Source organism: Myripristis murdjan, chromosome 4, assembly GCF_902150065.1.
Source record: "Myripristis murdjan chromosome 4, fMyrMur1.1, whole genome shotgun sequence".
Taxonomy (NCBI): Eukaryota; Metazoa; Chordata; class Actinopteri; order Holocentriformes; family Holocentridae; genus Myripristis; species Myripristis murdjan.
In genome coordinates, this window is record NC_043983.1 from 2,711,740 (window position 1) to 2,728,792 (window position 17,053).

General features: G+C 42.2%; 1 protein-coding gene across 1 annotated transcript in view; it reads right to left on the reverse strand.

The window, feature by feature from the left end:
- ptprsa (protein tyrosine phosphatase receptor type Sa) overlaps positions 1-17,053 on the reverse strand; it is a 193,590-nt gene that overhangs the window by 30,980 nt on the left and 145,557 nt on the right. The window contains exons 26-29 of the mRNA XM_030049640.1: positions 14,047-14,144; positions 10,184-10,307; positions 5,654-5,829; positions 1,066-1,185 (exon numbers count right to left, since the gene is read on the reverse strand). Of these exons, the coding sequence (XP_029905500.1) occupies positions 1,066-1,185; positions 5,654-5,829; positions 10,184-10,307; positions 14,047-14,144 (518 nt within the window). The remainder of the gene's footprint in view (positions 1-1,065; positions 1,186-5,653; positions 5,830-10,183; positions 10,308-14,046; positions 14,145-17,053) is intronic.

Here is a 17,053-nt window from a genome sequence, read left to right on the forward strand (position 1 = left end):
TCTGCTTCCGCCTGTGAGGACTTCATTGTGGACTGTGCTGTGCAAGGCTCACTGGGTAACTGGATCTGCTGTTTCCATGAGCGGCTACATGCTGTTTTCTGGCTGGCAAAATGCGTAGCTGTCCGCCGAATACAAATGGTGTTGGCCAAAATGTCTGGTTTAAAGTATGACAAATAAATAAATCAATAGCTGAAGTAAATGATCTTAAAATGACTGTAAAATTGCTCCTAACGGCATAATCCAAGTGTTCTGAAGCCAAATGACTGCGCTGTGGGTCGGAATGTCCAATATTTAGCTCATCTTAGATTTTGTTTCTGCACTTGTTTGCCTTCAAACGCAGTCAGAAATGTTTTTGGGTAGAGTGCACTTGAATGACCCAGTAAAGTGAGAAATACAAATGGAAAAGTTACATTTTGCATGATACCCACAATGTGATATTCTCACTCGTTGTTGAACTTTAAGGTGTCATGCATATACTGCAGCTCCTGGCTGGTAAATGTATTTAAATATCAATTACAAAACTGACTCCTGCACCAGATGGCTGACAGCCTAAAGGCCCACAAGAAATGAAGTCTCATTGCTGTTGACTCATTTGTTAAGGAAGTTAATTTTTGTTGGATCAGCTGGATTTGCTTTGTATAGTTTGCTGCTATTTGAATATATTCCAGCCTATTTAAAATATGTGTAAATGCTCAGCTTGTGTGGAATCCTAAAATCATACCTGCCATGTTAGCTGCAAAAATCTTTCTAAAGGAAACCCTGGTGTATGCTTGTGCTTTCTATCCATGTTGTCTATAAATAAGATAAGATAAGATAAGATAAGATATTCCTTTATTGGTCCCACGGTGGGGAAATTTCACAATGTATTGAAAATAATGACAATGATGATAATAATACTAATACCAATTCTATTAATTCGAAATTCCAAGGTATGTGTATCTATGTCATACCTGGATGTCAAGAACTGTAATTTACGAGGTATGTGCATATCCATGCTTGTGTGTGAGTGTGTGTGTGAGTGTGTGTGTGTGTGTGTGTGTGTGTGTGTGTGTATGATCATCCTACCTTGTGCAGGGAGAAGGTACGGACACAGAATGTGGCCAGCTCTATAGTGTCCAGTAGGGTCACCTGGGTCATACCGTATGTCTCGGTGCCACGACTGGGCCAGTACTGATCACACTTAATCTGTGAGAGAGAGAGAGAGAGAGAGAGAGAGAGAGAGAGAGAGAGAGAGAGAAAGAGAGAGTTCAGTGATCAGCCTATATTTAACACATGCTACAAGGTGGACAGCAACATGGAAACATATTCAAGCACTGGCTGCACTGATGAACAAGATGAAGCACATATCCATGCAGGCATGAATACGCCAAATATGTTTGCCACACTCATTCTCAGTCTCACACTCCCAGAAATACAGGCACTCACATGCGTACGCTTGAAAGCGCACACACAGACACATGCAAACATTACATTTCTTACACCAGCCCCCCTGTGGATTGAAACACCGGGCGGTGTTGACAGAAAACATCGGGGTAGCTTCACTCTACTTCACATCTAAGAGCCAACACTGCAGGTATGGTACACTTTGAACAGAGGTAACTAGATTGTCATGGCAACCCCTGCCTTGTGGATTACTTAGAAAATACATCCAGTTCTAAGCAGAGGTGGGAAGTAACCAAGTATACATTTACTCAAGTGCTGTACTTAAAGCAAAAGTTAAGAAAATGGAACTGTGGTCGTGTGCTGGGTTGCACAGTTACTTGGGTATTATTTGAGTCCACATGGTGGAGAAATATCCTCATTAGTTGGTGAGAGCTCTCTTGGTCTGCTAATCCACAAAACTGTATTTCTATCTCTCCATTCACCTCTGTAGTGGGGCAAAACAGCTCCCAAAATAACACTTTTGGTGCATAAATGAACACAAACAAAGAGGTTTATTCCAGTATAAAAAGCAGCAAGTACCCATTTTTGAGGTAATTAAAAGGTTCTTTTATTGTTATTTTCCTATTTGAATTGGAAAGTAGATCCAAATAGTTACCGAGTGCAGGAAAATTCACATGGTAACCTTGCGCCAGAAATAACAACCTGATAACACCTTCACAAGTAAGTGTAATTACACAAAAATGGGCACCAGGACTTGTTGTTTTTCATATTGGCATAAATCACTTTGCTCCTGCTGGTTTATGTGCTAAAAGTGTTATTCTGGGAGCTGTTTTGCCGTGGACGTGAATGAAGAGTCGCAAATACAGTGTTGTGGATGGGCAGCTCTGGGGAGCACAGAGCAACTAATGAAGAGGCAGACAACCCAACACTACCAAAGTTAAGTACTGAATATGTCCATTTTGTGTTTTGCATACTGCTACAGCACTACATTTGAGAAAGAGGTATTGCACTTTTTACTTCAACACATCTGATGACTACAGTTACTCGTCAGGTAGCATGGTTTAGCTTAGATTAGAATAAGGCAAGGCATGAGGCATCAAATTCGCTGGTCACCTCTATATCTACAACATTAAAATACTAAAATACTAAGATTCATGCATCAATAAATTTAGCGCACAGAAAGAACCATTCTTCTCAATGTATTACTTTTATTGCTAATATAAGAACAATTTTGAATACAGGACTTGTACTTTTCCTGTTAACCCTATAAAGCCTGAATTATGAAAGAATTGGCAGAAAATTCCAATTTTTTGAAACTGAACCCTTTATTTAGTCCTATAACAATATATATATATATATAAAAAATCAAAAAATATGTTATTACACGACCTTTCTGGTGTATGACATATGATATGTACTTGAAGTGCCAATGGTATGGTCCAGGGTGAACAGGGGAAGTGTTCAAAGGTATACAACAATATTTTGGTCAAGTATTGATTAAACTGGAAACGAAAAATGGAATTGAAAATGTGTATCATATATGATACGAATGGCTTTATAGGGTTAATCCTATTTTTTTTTTTAAATTATTATGGTGTCACAACTTTTACTTAATTAAAGAATTTGAACACTTTTTCCACAGTTGTTTTTACACTGAAGCAGTAGTGGAGCGCACATGTCAGGATGGGAAATACCTCAAACTCATCACTGAGTATCAATCAAGATATACATAGCATCCATGCTGTAAAAGACTGTTTTCATTGTAAGGTGTCACTTTTTTTCCTTCTTTTTTTTTTTGGACAAATGGTAGAATGATATCTCATTCTGGAATGAAACTCTTCAGCTGTTTCCCTTCCAGCAAAGCGGCAGCAGCAGAGTATGTCTGCAGCTACAACGCCCTGCTTCCCCTCAGCCCTCCCCTGTCAGCCCCTCTAATGAAGATTCATTCAATATGAGGTGTGACGCGCCGGCGGGCCTCTGATGAGATGTGACAGCTAGTGAGGGAGACGCGTCGCTCTAACGCTCCCTCTCTCCCTCTCCTGCCTGCACTGACACTCAGTGTCTACCGCCCGCTAATCGTGATCACGTTTGACAGGAGTGGAACGCACATGTCGGGATGGGAGATAGGTAAACAAGTGAAAAGGGACAGAGGGAGGGGAAAAAAGATTAGCGAAGACACCTGAGGTAAGCGAGCCTGATGTTGACACAGGTTTGGTTTTGACATTTCGAAGTCCACTCCCTGAGAGCGGTGAATATTCAGTCTGTTGATCCATCTGAAGGGTGCACTCAGGCTAATCTGCCACTTTTTGGCGATAACGGTGCTTCAACTGCATGTAGAGCTCATAATTTGCAAAAAAAAAAAATGTTTGCACTTTATTTACATAATGACTAGCTGCCACCATCAGCAGGCAGTGCTGATGTCCAACTGTCAAACACGAGCAGAAACACCCACAACCCAGCTGATGTCACCCATCCTGACGCTTCATGATCACACCAACAGAAACGAGCAACTTTTCTAACAAAACTTTTTTTTCTTCATTTTCATTCTGATACTTGTCATAAATTGTAAGCCGCACTTCTATAATCAGGCAGACATCACAAACACGCGTTTGAAAAAAGCAACAGCTATTAATTTGAGAAAGTGTTCTGTTTTGCCTGAATAGAAATTCAGACAAAGCACCCTGCCAAAGCGGACACTTTCTGCACAATTTCTGTTTTTGACTTTTAATAGCTTCCAGGTTGGAAAAAGCTGAGCGGTGTGAACGTGCGCTGACGTCTCCTTCTTCCTTACCTCAACATGCCAACTGAGCACTAAGTGTCCACCAGTTGCCAGTGCTAAACAGATGCCTGTGGGAGGCACTGGTCGTGGGATCTGCAGTATGACTGAACTGAAAACCTGGATTTTAGTTTCCTGCTCTGTGCTCACTCTGAGCGCTAAGCACCTGCTAAGCTCTCGGTGCTTTTTGGGAACACGCGATTGCTTGTCCTCTCCATTGAAAATAAGGATGAGAAGGGAACCAGCGCCGTGAAGAGATTCCCAGGGGGATGCGCAGCCTAATGCATCCGATGTAGACCGTCTTAGATTTTAACGGCGTCCTCTGCTGCTTTCACGATCCCTCTCCAATTTCTAAGCTTCTCTGAAAGCAGTCCATCTCGAGAAAATTACATCTGATTACCGCTAGGAGTGAGCTTCAGGAGTCCGACTGGGAAATCAAGGAGAGAACATAAAGCTCCGTCGTTTTCAGTTGGCGCCTGTGCTTTGCCTTGCGGAAGGCACAGTTTTGATTTCTGATGATTTGGTTTGAGGTATATATGAAAGCCAGGAGAAATTCATTTTGTGTACGAGTTTGCTCGATGTGGGCTTCAAAACCAAAAGACACCACACTGAGCTCAGCATCATATACAACTTCTTTTACAGCCAAGTACAAGTTTCAATCCAAAATGCTTGGTGTCATTTCATGAGAATGTCCTCCAGCAAAAACCCATCTATAGCTACGCTCTGAAGTTAAGTGGTCTAGCCGTCCTGTGAATAATGAGGCTTTGGTGTAGTAATTAAGGAGCAACAAAAGCTGCAAAAGGCGGCTGGTGAGGTGGTGGTGGGATCAACCATCACAACTTTCACTCAGCCGACCCAAGTTCAACTGCTAGAGCGTTGTTTGTCCTCAGGTCGCTAATGCCAGCTAACATTTTGTAACCTTAACCATGACCTTTTCCTAATCGTAACCATTACAACAAACCATTCCCTTGCTGTTACAATGACCTTTTCCTAACCTTAACAATTTGTAATGTCTAGCGAGCTTGCTCAGAAAACAGTCCTTTGGGTCGTACTGGAGACTAATATTAGAGGGCTGGAGCAAACAACCTGTGTGGTTGTATGGACTGGAGGATGTGTTGGATGTAACGTGATGCTGATGCCTCACTGGCTGCTGGTTAGGGTTAGGGTTAGGGTTAGGTAGGTTTCATCCTCCAGCCAACGTGAACGCTGTAACCAAATTTCAAGGCAATGCTAAAGTAGCTTTTGATGCATTAGTGTGCAAGATTGACTAGAAAAGTGAAAAATGCACAATTGTCAAGCTGTAAATAGTTTCTGAGAAGCTGACATTCTGGAAATACATGGTTTTCACTGGACAGCTGATATTCCACTGCAGTACTGACCATTTGGACCTGCTGGTGGCACTGCAGGGAAGTTCACGGGGATCACTAAAATTCACAGGTTTCATCTTCTACCCAAAACCAAAACACCTAATTACCTATTTACTGGAGGACTTACCCGTGACTTCTCCTCCAGCCTGGTCATCATGACTACAGTGGCTGCTCTCTGCTCCCACACCATCCTCCAGAAGTCCCCGAAGGTCTCCGGCAAGGGCCCCTGGGTGGCGATGTAAGCGTTCTGCTTCCTGTAGCCATCAATGTAGTTGGCATTGATGTAGTCACTGCCTGTAATACCTGGATGTGGAGCAGAGCGAGAACATCTGAGAGAGGGAACATGAGACATCACGTGAAGGCTGCTCTTCAGTCACCCCATCTTTCTCTTTCCGAGCTTCTGTCAGTGTTACTTTGCTCTTTTTTCTTTTTGCCTTTTGGCCTCATGCCGCTCTTCTTGCACTTGCACTGTTTGAACGCAGTGTGGCATTTGCTGATCAGCAGTAGATGAATTCGGAACTGATTACCCAGTTTCTCAATTTTACACATATCTTGGAAATAACTTAATAATGAGTTCCAAACTGCATTGAAATATTTTAACTTGTTTCATGTCAAGTTTGTTTCAAGAATGTTGCTGGAGCATGCTGAAAGAAAGTACTATGGATGCATTGAAGCAGCTATTATTATAATAACTATTATTATCATTATTGTCATTTTTTAAATTTAGTTCTTTCTGAATTAACAAGATAATTATCTGAAAATTTGGAGATTTTTCTCTATAAAGAAAAAAATCTGCCTGTTTTTCTGAATTAATGAGATAATTATGTCAGATTTCTGAGAAAAATATATATATATTATCTCTCTCTTTTTTTAAATTTATATTTTTACTTTATTTATTTATTTTTTTTATTATTATTATCTATACCATATTGGACATAATAATATCATACACACTGTTTTTTCATACACACACACACACACACACAAAGAAAAAAAAAAAGATTTCTGAGAAAATTATATTGTTCATTCAGAAAAAAATGATTTTTTTATGAGACCTTTTCTCATAATCCTAAGATAATATCTCATTTATTCAGAAGAACAGGGCAGATTTTGCATTCCGTAAAGTACTGAAACAGCACATGACATTATGTCACCCAATGTAAAGAATCACTACATTTTTAAAAGTGATATTTTGTGCAGCATGACTACAAACCATCACAGTCCTTCACCCATTTTGTTATTCTGCCTCTGTGTTTCTGCGGGAAACTGTGATTATTGTAGCATTAGGATTACGTATGGATACACACACACACACAAAGTGCTTCTCTGTCACAGCTTTTCTCGCCACTACTACATCCTTTTCTCTCTCTCTCTCCCTGGCTTGCTGGAGATGCGGTGTAGCAGGCTCCATCTGATTTACCACCGAGGCTTGAGTGTGCTGGAAGATGGAGGATCACGCGGCTTCGGGAGTAAATCAGCCGCTGTAGCCGAGAGCCAGCGTTCCTCTACCATCACTCTGGGCCCGCCAACATGCTCTGTTACACACCACTCCCACTAAATCTAGCCTTAAGGAGCCCGTTTGCACCGCCGGCTGTGTGTGTTGGGAAAAATGTTTTAATGCCAAGTCGGGGTGGTGTATACAGCAGTTGTGAGCGCTATTGCTCAGTCATTATACGTCAATGAACCACACTGCATGCTACAAGGCATTTATGCACTAAACATCAAGGCAGGTCGCTACTTACACATTGGTAAAAGTGTCTATAAGCTTAAGATGCATATATATATCTATATATAGATATATATATAAATATGTGTGTGTGTGTGTGTGTGTGTATATAATAACTTTCTAGTTATGTGCCTTTGGATAAAATTTAAAAGGTAAACAACAGGACTTCTTGGAAATTTGGTAAGCTCATATTGAGTAAATGACTAAAAGTGCAGCTTCAAATGCAAGTTAAAGGACCATACCAGCTAGTTTCAATGTTTGGCCTGTTTCCGACAAGTTCCCCACATTTTACATTGCAACAAACTATTTTGCAAATCATGCAGGCCACTTTATAATGCTCTGCTTCTGTGGTGAACGAATTCATCATCATTCCTCAACCACAGAACTGATAACTGGCGGTGGAGAGCAAACGTTTCTCAGGGGACTCATTTACGGAAAACTTTTAGATCACTTCCAAAAGCTCCTGGTTTTAGGAAAACTAATGTAGATGACTTGATTAGGGTGGTGGAATACTGCCGTGAAGACTGTTTGAGGTCTCTGAAAGATCATTTTCATATCATGGAGGAATGGAAAGCAGTGGCTGGACAAAAGGGAAGAAAATGATACTGGAGTTCCAAAATACAACTGCTTGCTTTGGGACAAGATTAGCAGAAACATGAAGCATATACATTTTGCAGATGTTAATGCTAAACCCTGAGGAATCATTGGTGTGCTTCTTTGTTTTTCTATATCTTTTTTTTTAATATACCATAGCTGTTTTCCCCCTTTTGTGTGAATATATATCTTTAATATATATCTTTATGCTGTGAGCATCATCGATTTCAAGGGTGAGGGGGGAGGTATAATGAAAAGAAAAAATGTGTCAATTGTTTTTTGATTTGTTGTGATTTGTTGGATCTGGCACACTGAATGATAAATAAATAAAGGAAAAAGAAAGAAAGAAAAGTGTCTATAAGCTCGATGAAGAGCTGCTGCTGGCTCACTCATGTTTGCTATAATAGTGTCAGCCAAAGTGCCTAAATTGTAATTGTAAACAAGATAATCTGTGATTATGCTCTGTCTAACACAGAGTATCTGATGGTGATGCAGGCAGAACGTCGCCCATCTTCATTTAACCAACTTCTTCCATCCTGCCAGGCTGAGGCAGACTCCAGCGGCAAGCCTCTCTGCTCGAGAGTCACGTCCCTTTGACTGACATCTCCTCATTCAAGCGACAAACAATGAAACACTCGACTGGGCTAATTTAAGAGGGGAGATGCGGCGAGGAGTTAGGCACCAAACAGGGTGGAGAGAAAGAATAAGAGAGAGGAAGAGAGAGAGAGAGAGAGAAAGGGAGAAAAAGAATGAAAAGAAAGAAAAAAAGGAAGGCAAATGTCATTAAAACGGATCCCACGTTGCACAATGCGACTGTGGCGCCTTGGCTTTAGTCATAGCTAAGTGAACAGAGGATGGCAGCGTGCATGAATTGTTCTACTGCTGCGACTAATGGCAAAATCACTGCACTGTAAAATAGAAATTTCAGACTTGATTAATTTATGTATTTATGGACGCTGTGTTTTTTTTTTTTCCCCGGGATAATTTTGTTACGCGTGTTGTCGCACCCTAAAATTGGCCTGACTATTGCGAGACGCTGAAATCAAGTCGGAGCAGTTAGCTCACACAAAAGGAGAGAACTGTGGAATAGGGAGTTTGGCAGTGTTGAGGGGAGTCGGCGGCTCCTCTGGTGATGCAACGCCACAACAATGTCAGCGGTGAAGGGTGACTACCCCTGACAATGTCCCTTGAGATTTTGGAGTCGGAGAAAGGAAAGGAGTGCGGGCTTGCTTCTGTGACTCCGACATTCTCAGTAGTATCAGGTCTGTGGGCAGTTCCAGGGAAAGGGGCAGATCTGATGAGACAAATGAGTCGGTGAAAACAGTTCGGTTAAATCCCTGGGTCACACTGAGGGTGAGAACTGCCTGAACGCTGGGCCCCGAGATGAGCTGAGACAAGTCCTCACCTCACCCCAAAAATAATCCACTCCTGTGAACCGGCTGGATGCAAGTCCTCAGCTCACCCCCTAAACAAGTCTGTCCTGTTCTGGAAACTGACTGGATGCTGGGGACTGAACGCCACCTACTCCACCTCCACCCTGTGAGGGCTGCAGGCACAGGTGTAGAGGACATGGGGATATGGGGGACATGTCCCCCACACTTTATTCCACCTACCTTTATTCCACCTACAACCATCCAGTTACTGAATAGTCAACCCACCATCATGACTTGGCCAACCCACCTCATCCTTCTTGCATTTACTGCCGTTATTTTTGCTATTTGCTATTTAAATGCTTGATACCTTTCACAACCACAACTTTTTGAAACCTTAGAAAATTCACTTTATTTCTTTCAAAAACATGGGAAAAAGGTGAAGAGCAAATTACCACAAAATTGCCCTAAAAATGAGCAAGAAACTAGTTAAAAAAAAATGACAAGAAAATCAGTTTTAAAAATTGTATAAAAAGTATTATATATGTAATTTGACGTCAATTTTAATTTTAAATATGTAATATGCCAATTATGAACATAGTTTTCTGGTCATTTATTTTGCTAATTTTCTGGTTTCTGGCGATTGTAATTATTTGACTTTTTTTTTTCCCCAGTGATTTTGTGGTGATTTCATTGGTAGTTTTCTTGTTTTTAATTTTCAGAATTTCGCTTCATTTTGTGCTCTTGTAATGTGAGTTTAAATATAGAACGTTTGTGGCGGAAATCGAGCGAATTCGCTGGGGTCCGTATAAACACACACGTGACGCAAATGACACAAACCTGTTGATTGATTTTTATGTTAAAAAAAAAAAAAAAAAGTCACACCCCTGAACATCATCCACCCTCCTCACTTCTGAAACGACGGCTCTGGTCTTAGCGTCACGGTGGTAGAACAGCTGAGTCTTACCCTCGATGGGAGCCAGGATGACACGGGAGTGGTCGTAGGCGATGACGTTGGCGTAGCGATTTTTGGGCTTATTCACCTCCAGGTTGGAGTGCTCCCAGGTGAACTGCTGACCTGGATCAATAGACTACCATGGACACACACACACACACACACACACAAAGAAGAAATTAGAGGAGCTGTGAGAGGCCCTCAGCTGCCAGAATATCACTACACAAGGGGGGAGAGGGAGACAGAGAGGGTGATTTCACCAAAGGCAAATGAAATGCAGGACACAGTATCCCTACAATCTGCTCGCCGCCTGCTTTAAACACCGATGCCTGCTGCACACGCTGCTTTATCAAGATCATTAACACTGAGAGCGCATAATGGCGAATAAAAACATTGATAAAGGTGGCTCTCCCCCTCGAGGGGAGGAAAACGAGGCGAGGCCTGACGCGGGGGCGAGAGATATATTCGTCCGTCTCACGCAATGCGAGAATTCCAGATAAATATTCAATTCCCTTGTCGAGGTAATTTAGTATTCCATTATGATCTGGCGTCGGCTCGCAGGCGTCCGGCGCTCGCTTGGTGTGGAGAGGGGAGCTGAGAGATGTTTTTGGTTTTGCCTTAGGGTGGAGGTGCATTGTGGAGAGAGAGAGAGGCAGGCTAAATGAAGTCCAACTGGGTGCCTGATGTAACGGTTGGTGTGCAGTCATTACACTGAAACAACAGCGGCACAGCGATCGCATCCTCTTTAAATAGAGCTTCCCTCTCTGTCTGCCTCTTTTCCCCCTTTCGCTTATTTTGTCTATGCCTCTTTTTTTTTATATCCTTCTCTTCCCTTGTCTCTCCATCTCTGCCTCTCTGCTTTCTCATTCTCACTGTTTCTGTATTTCAGTCGTTGTCTTCCTCTCTTTCTCGGTGGATATTTCTCTCTTTCCCCCCCCTCATGTCTCTCTCTCATTCTCTCTCCTGCTCTCTGATGTTCTCACTCTCCCACTCTCCTGCTGTTCTTCCTTTTTCACTAGTTTCCCTGGAGGCTGACCAAGGACATTTCAGTAAGTGTGTGTGTGTGTGTGTGTGTGTGCGCGTGCCTGAGTTGGGGGTCACTTCCCTGCCTCTTCACTTAGTTAAAAAATTCAAAGTGCAGTCTACATCAGAACAGTGCAAGCTTCAATTCTAATCTCAATATCAGTCTTTTTTCATATGTTGTATATTGGCACCGTTTATAGAAAAAAAAAAAGTTCAGTTCATGAATTTGGAAAAAAAAAAACACAAAACAAAACCCCAAAAAACAACGACAGTACATGCAGAACGGATTAAATTAAAAACTTCTAACTCCTGATCCAGAGACAGCTCTCACTCTCATCAAGAGGGCGGGACGTACAGGAGATGGAAGTTGCTGGCTGCTGATTGGCTGACAGCAGATGTGCGACAGACACAGTGGCTGTGATGGTGTCGGGAAACAATGTGTGCGGATCCTTAAACAAGCCTCTTTCATGCCCGTTTGTGTCTGTGATTATCTCCTCTCCATCTGCGCTCTCTGGTTCTGACGCCCCGCTTCCTCTACCCTCGCCGACTCCTCATCATTACGCAGCTCCCCCTACCCGACCTCCGTTTCCCCTTTTGCTCCTCCTTCGCATCCCGCCTGGCTAAAAACCAATCAGTCAAAGCCCCGTGGAGCTGCGCTTGGAAAGCCAGGGAGCCCGGACGAGCAGCCATTCATCAAGAAAATAACAAAATTAAAATTACACTTCCCCATTTAATTTGGTCATTTATTTTTCTGCGGGGTTGCACAAGGGGGCAGGGGGACACTGAGAGAGAAAGAGAGGGAGAGAGGGAGAGAGAGAGAGAAAGCAAGAGAAAAGCGAGAAGTTTAATTCTCTCTCAGTGCCAAGTAATTAGAACTTCTGGTCGGAGAGTCCACGTTGGCAGCGTGTCTCTCGTCTCTCCTCGTCTCTGCTCGTTTCTCTCTCTTTGTAATGTAACGACTCAATACCCTTGCACCGCTGTGGCGTGGAGGCTTGTCGATTTGGTACACAGCCCGAATGTGGATTTATGCATAATAGATACCCAAGAAATACTGGATTGCTCTGAGAAGTCATTATCCAGCAACATCCACCAGCGGGCATGATGATGGCAGTCTGCGCCGGTGTACCCGCCTCGTACCTTGGCCTGGCGCGCAGCGAGGTGTCAGGCACGGTGATTTAGGGCTGGCAAGGCGTGCATATTGCCTGTATGCAAACGAGAGCTGATTCAGCGCTCCTGATTTCTAATCAACTCCGGCGTCATTTATAACACGTGTGCTCTCAGAGCTCAGACAGCTCGGTTCACCCCCCCTCCGGTGCTGGAGCCTGAATGCCTGAGTGTGCTTTCCCCAACAACAGATCAACTGACTTCTACAGAGAACTAGCCTGCATATCCAGTTTGAGGGATAAAAATCATTACCTGAAGTTTATCAATATCATTCATGCTGTATTTCAAAACAGGCGGTTTCCCCGACAGGGATTTAATTAAGACAGGAGTAGGCCTTTAGATCCGGAATAGTTTGAGGATTTTTCAACCCTCCTAGCTTTGCAGGCTTAGGTAGATTTAACCATATATAATGATCACAAATAGCATCCAACAATTGCAAAAAAAAAAAAAAAAAAAAAAAAAAAAAATGCACCATCTAACCATTTAATAGAAAGATGGTGAAGAAACAGAATTTTGTTATCAGAAACCAGAAAACACCATTTCCCAAAATTCTCCACAGTGCTTTTGTCTGGCAATGTGTGTATTTGCAGCTAGCTCCATAGCCACACAGTTTTTGTTTGGTAGGTCTGAGTGACAACCTGCATCCTGCAAACAGCATCCTGTTACTTCCATAAACATAAAACACGTCACACACACCAGATTTTTCCAATCCTACCCTCACAGGAGTTTAGAAAATTCAGAGTTCGAGCTTTCATGAACTGGCTGCAGGTTGAATCACTACTGTACAGTACAAATCCATGGAAGAGAGTATCAAATGGACATTTACTTATATAAAAGGTTTGTGGATTACTACTTTAATTTCAAAACCCGGTGATGCTCACAACACCAGGACTCAATCAGGAAAAGCCCAGAGCTGCGTGGAGCTGGAGGAGAATCAGAGGACGGATGCTGTTTGACAAACGTCTCCACACTTCAGTCATAATTGTCAGTGACTTTTACTTTCAAGCCAGTGATCACAGAAACTGTCTATTATTTCAAGGAGGATGTTTCATTTCTAGAAAAGTTCACCAGGCAATAGAGGTGTTTCTATTTGTCAATTGAAGACCTAAAACTACGCTTTAAAACTACCACCACTGAGTACAGTTCTGTGCTATCAGCAATCTTATATGAAAGTAGTTGTCACATTTTGGATTTCCTTTCAGAACAAAATCCTTCAGCCTCTGTTTCTCAGCTTCCAGCCTCAAGGTAGCTTTAATGATCAGCTGTTCCCTGATGTAGGACTGCCCATATTACCGTGGAATGATTTTTTTATTTGGCCAAGATTTGGGGGGGAAATTGCATTTGGGGGTTCAGGAGTGCCCCGCCCGCCCAGCCCCCAGGGAAATTCTGTAAAATTGAAAACGACAATTGTCTTGCTTTGCCGTGTTGGGGCCATTTATATATCTGAAGACGAGGGAAAGCTGCTGAGTACAATTGATATTTCATGATTGCTCCAATGCCATCAGCTACAGTATTACCAGATAGTGGTGAAATGAAGCAATTTTCCAAGAAACAGCCTTGTCCCAGTGGGAGAGGAGGGACTATTGTTTTCTCCTTCCAATGAGAATACAATCAGACAGCAGTTGACATACTGACGACCTAAATATGACCTTTGAACCTCTGATCTCCGACTGACTTTGCCAGCTCACCTCATACTCCTGGGAGAGCTTCAGGTTGTCATTGGCCTTGAGGAGCTCCGTGTGTTCAGCCAGCTCTGAGATGGGGATCGGAGGATGATTCATCATACCTGCTCACCAAACGGATGGAAAGAAGAAGGCCACAGAGAGTCACAGGGAAGAAAATTCATTAGTACCTTTGACAGATATAGAATCAAGGAGCTACACTTTCAGAGTTAAGGATCATAGGGCACAAGGGTTTGTGGGTGAGGAGTGCTTGCTTGCAAGACAATGGAGGTTGTGGCTTGGGTTTTAGTGGTGAGGAAGCTTTTAGATGAAGGGGAGTTGTGCAGAACATGGCGGATTTCAAACAGACAGTCAAAATGTATTTGATTGGCAATGTTTAAGGAACTTGATTGGACCAGGCCAGAGCTCATAATTTCAGATATGTCAAATAAAAAAGGGCCCCATTTCCCCAAAGGCTCTTAAGGCTAAGATGATCATAGAATCCATCTGACAAGGCCTATTAAGCTCACAAAGCATTTCCAAAAACCACCTTAAATAAAGACCCTACTGAAACTGACCAGAGACCTACAATAACTCCTGGCTGCTTGTAGATGGCTAAGTGTATTTTAACCCTCCTATTTTGTTTGGGGTCAATTTGACCCCAGCCAATGTTTAACGTCTCTAAATAAATGATTAACATCTTTTTTTTTGCTTCATATTTAATGACTTTTCCTAATGTAATGGGTACTACTGGATAAACATGAAATTCACATGACGATATGTTTTCAATGTCCTGTACACACTTTGTATGCATCGATTATAAATAACAAAAATCTGTACTTAGAAATAATATAAAGACATTAAAACACCAATTTTAGGTCAATCAGTGAGATTTTATGATGATTTGCATATTTTTCAATAGTCGCGTAATAGGAATACTGGATGTATAAGTAGGGGTGGGGAGGTTATGTTAAAAAGTTTACCTTTACTTGTGAGTGTGTCCTTATGCAATGATTTAACTTGCTAAAGCATGTAAAATGACACAGCAGAGGGGGTCCATGAGAGTTGCTACTGGACAATCCAAAGATATTGATCAACTTCTAAAATAGCCAAACTGGTCCCATCTCTTTGGGGAAAACCATGTTAAGCTCTGGGATGCCTGACTTGTTCAGTCTGGAATAATATCCATGGAACGAACCACTGGATTTCACACGTGTTGTTCAAGTAAGCAACATATGTGTGCCCATATACTGTGACCGCTTTCTCCTCTGCTCTCATATCTATATCTAGCCTGCAATATGGATATCTGCTCTAAACAACTTGTTGCTGGTAACGGCAACAAGTTGTTTAGAGCTTGTGTGTATCATTTCCCGTGGCAGTTATTTGATATGATATTATGAGAAGCTGCCTTAAACATTTATAACTTTGTGTAAAACTAACTTGTGCTGTGGTGTAAAAATATCACCACTGTGATAAATGAAATACTCCAAGTGATTTCTCAAAGGATATCAAATACTGTTTATAGAATTTCTGCTTATTACTTTATGTATTTATAAGATGTAGCTGACTTGCAGACATTTATTGTCATCATAAAATCTCGTCATTAACCCTTTCAGCGCCAAAGACAGTGACGTCAAGAATGACATTAAGATGATCTTTGGTTGCTGGGTGTGTGTTCCTGCCAAGTGTTACTTTGGGAAAAGCATACAGAAATGGTAAGAACATTCATAGAATTACTCTTAGCAAACACTCTTAATGTGTAAGATTGAATGTTATCAGGAAATGAGGCCCAGGACTGGTTATTTGCCAAAGTAGCTGGTTAAGCACTTTAACTTGCCAGAAACAGCCCAAAACTGATCAGCATTTGGCTGGTGGCCTGGTAGTAACTTCCCACCCCGGTCATGATGCTGACAGGGTGGGCTCAGTTAAAGGAGAGCCAGTGGGTGATTGCTGGAGGCACCAGACAAAACCCCAGACCAATTACTTTTCAGTCCTGCAAAGTGGACTATTTTATTTTTAACACTGACAGTAAAATCACAGACAAGAAAAAAGATCGGCCTTTACACTCATCAGTTCAATGGCATGCAAATGTTGACAAAACGTCCTTTGTGCTCCTCAGTGAAAGTAATCAAAAGAAACATTTACTTTTGGAATGGCCGATATAACTAGCTCAAGGAAGAAACAGCGCAGAGGTGGGTGGAAGATGCTGTCATCTAGACAGGCAAATATTTAACAGAGTCAAATAAACTCTTTAGTTGGATTCATTAGAAGCACAAGGAGTTCACATCAACTTTTATTAGCGGCATGTATTGAAACTGTCTGTTCAGTTATTATTTTCAGCATCGACCTAAACTAAAAAAAGAAAGACATTATTAAACAGTCAAGATCAAACCTGAGAGATCTATACTACATTATGTAATCCATAGCATTTTTGTGCTTTCTGAATCCTCAGACCACTTAACATTGTTGGCTTTCTAAAAAGGCTCTAATTCTAGAATGGAGCCCTGGCCTGGGGGCTCATGGGAAGGGGGACAGGAGGGGTTTTTTAAGCGGTTTGGGAATTGACAGTTGTGAGTGGTGTTGAGTGACACAGTGAGCTGCTCCAGTCCAGTCGGCCAAGGCAAAGCAAGCATGATGCTGGTGTTTTACCATTTCCTCTGTCTGCTGGTTCCTTCAAATGACCAGCGACCATCTCTAACTTTCAGCACCACCAAAATTGCAAAAACCAACGGCACATCATCAGCTGCATATCCGACACACATCCCTCCCAAATCCCTCTTCTGAATTACCCCAAGGAATAAGAACTAGCCTTGTCAGTTGGGTGGGGAAATTACAGGAATTTTTCTTCGGCTTTCTCCGACATCCACCGTTCATTGTGCTGCCGCCGCTGCAACATTATCAGCACTGCTGTGCACTCCAGCTCGCTAATCCATTTAGGAGTATAATGCTGGGGCCATGTAATGGAATATGGGGCAGCCATACATTGTGGTTCTGTCCCTGCATGAGGCCTGGCAGTGCTCGACGCATTCATATT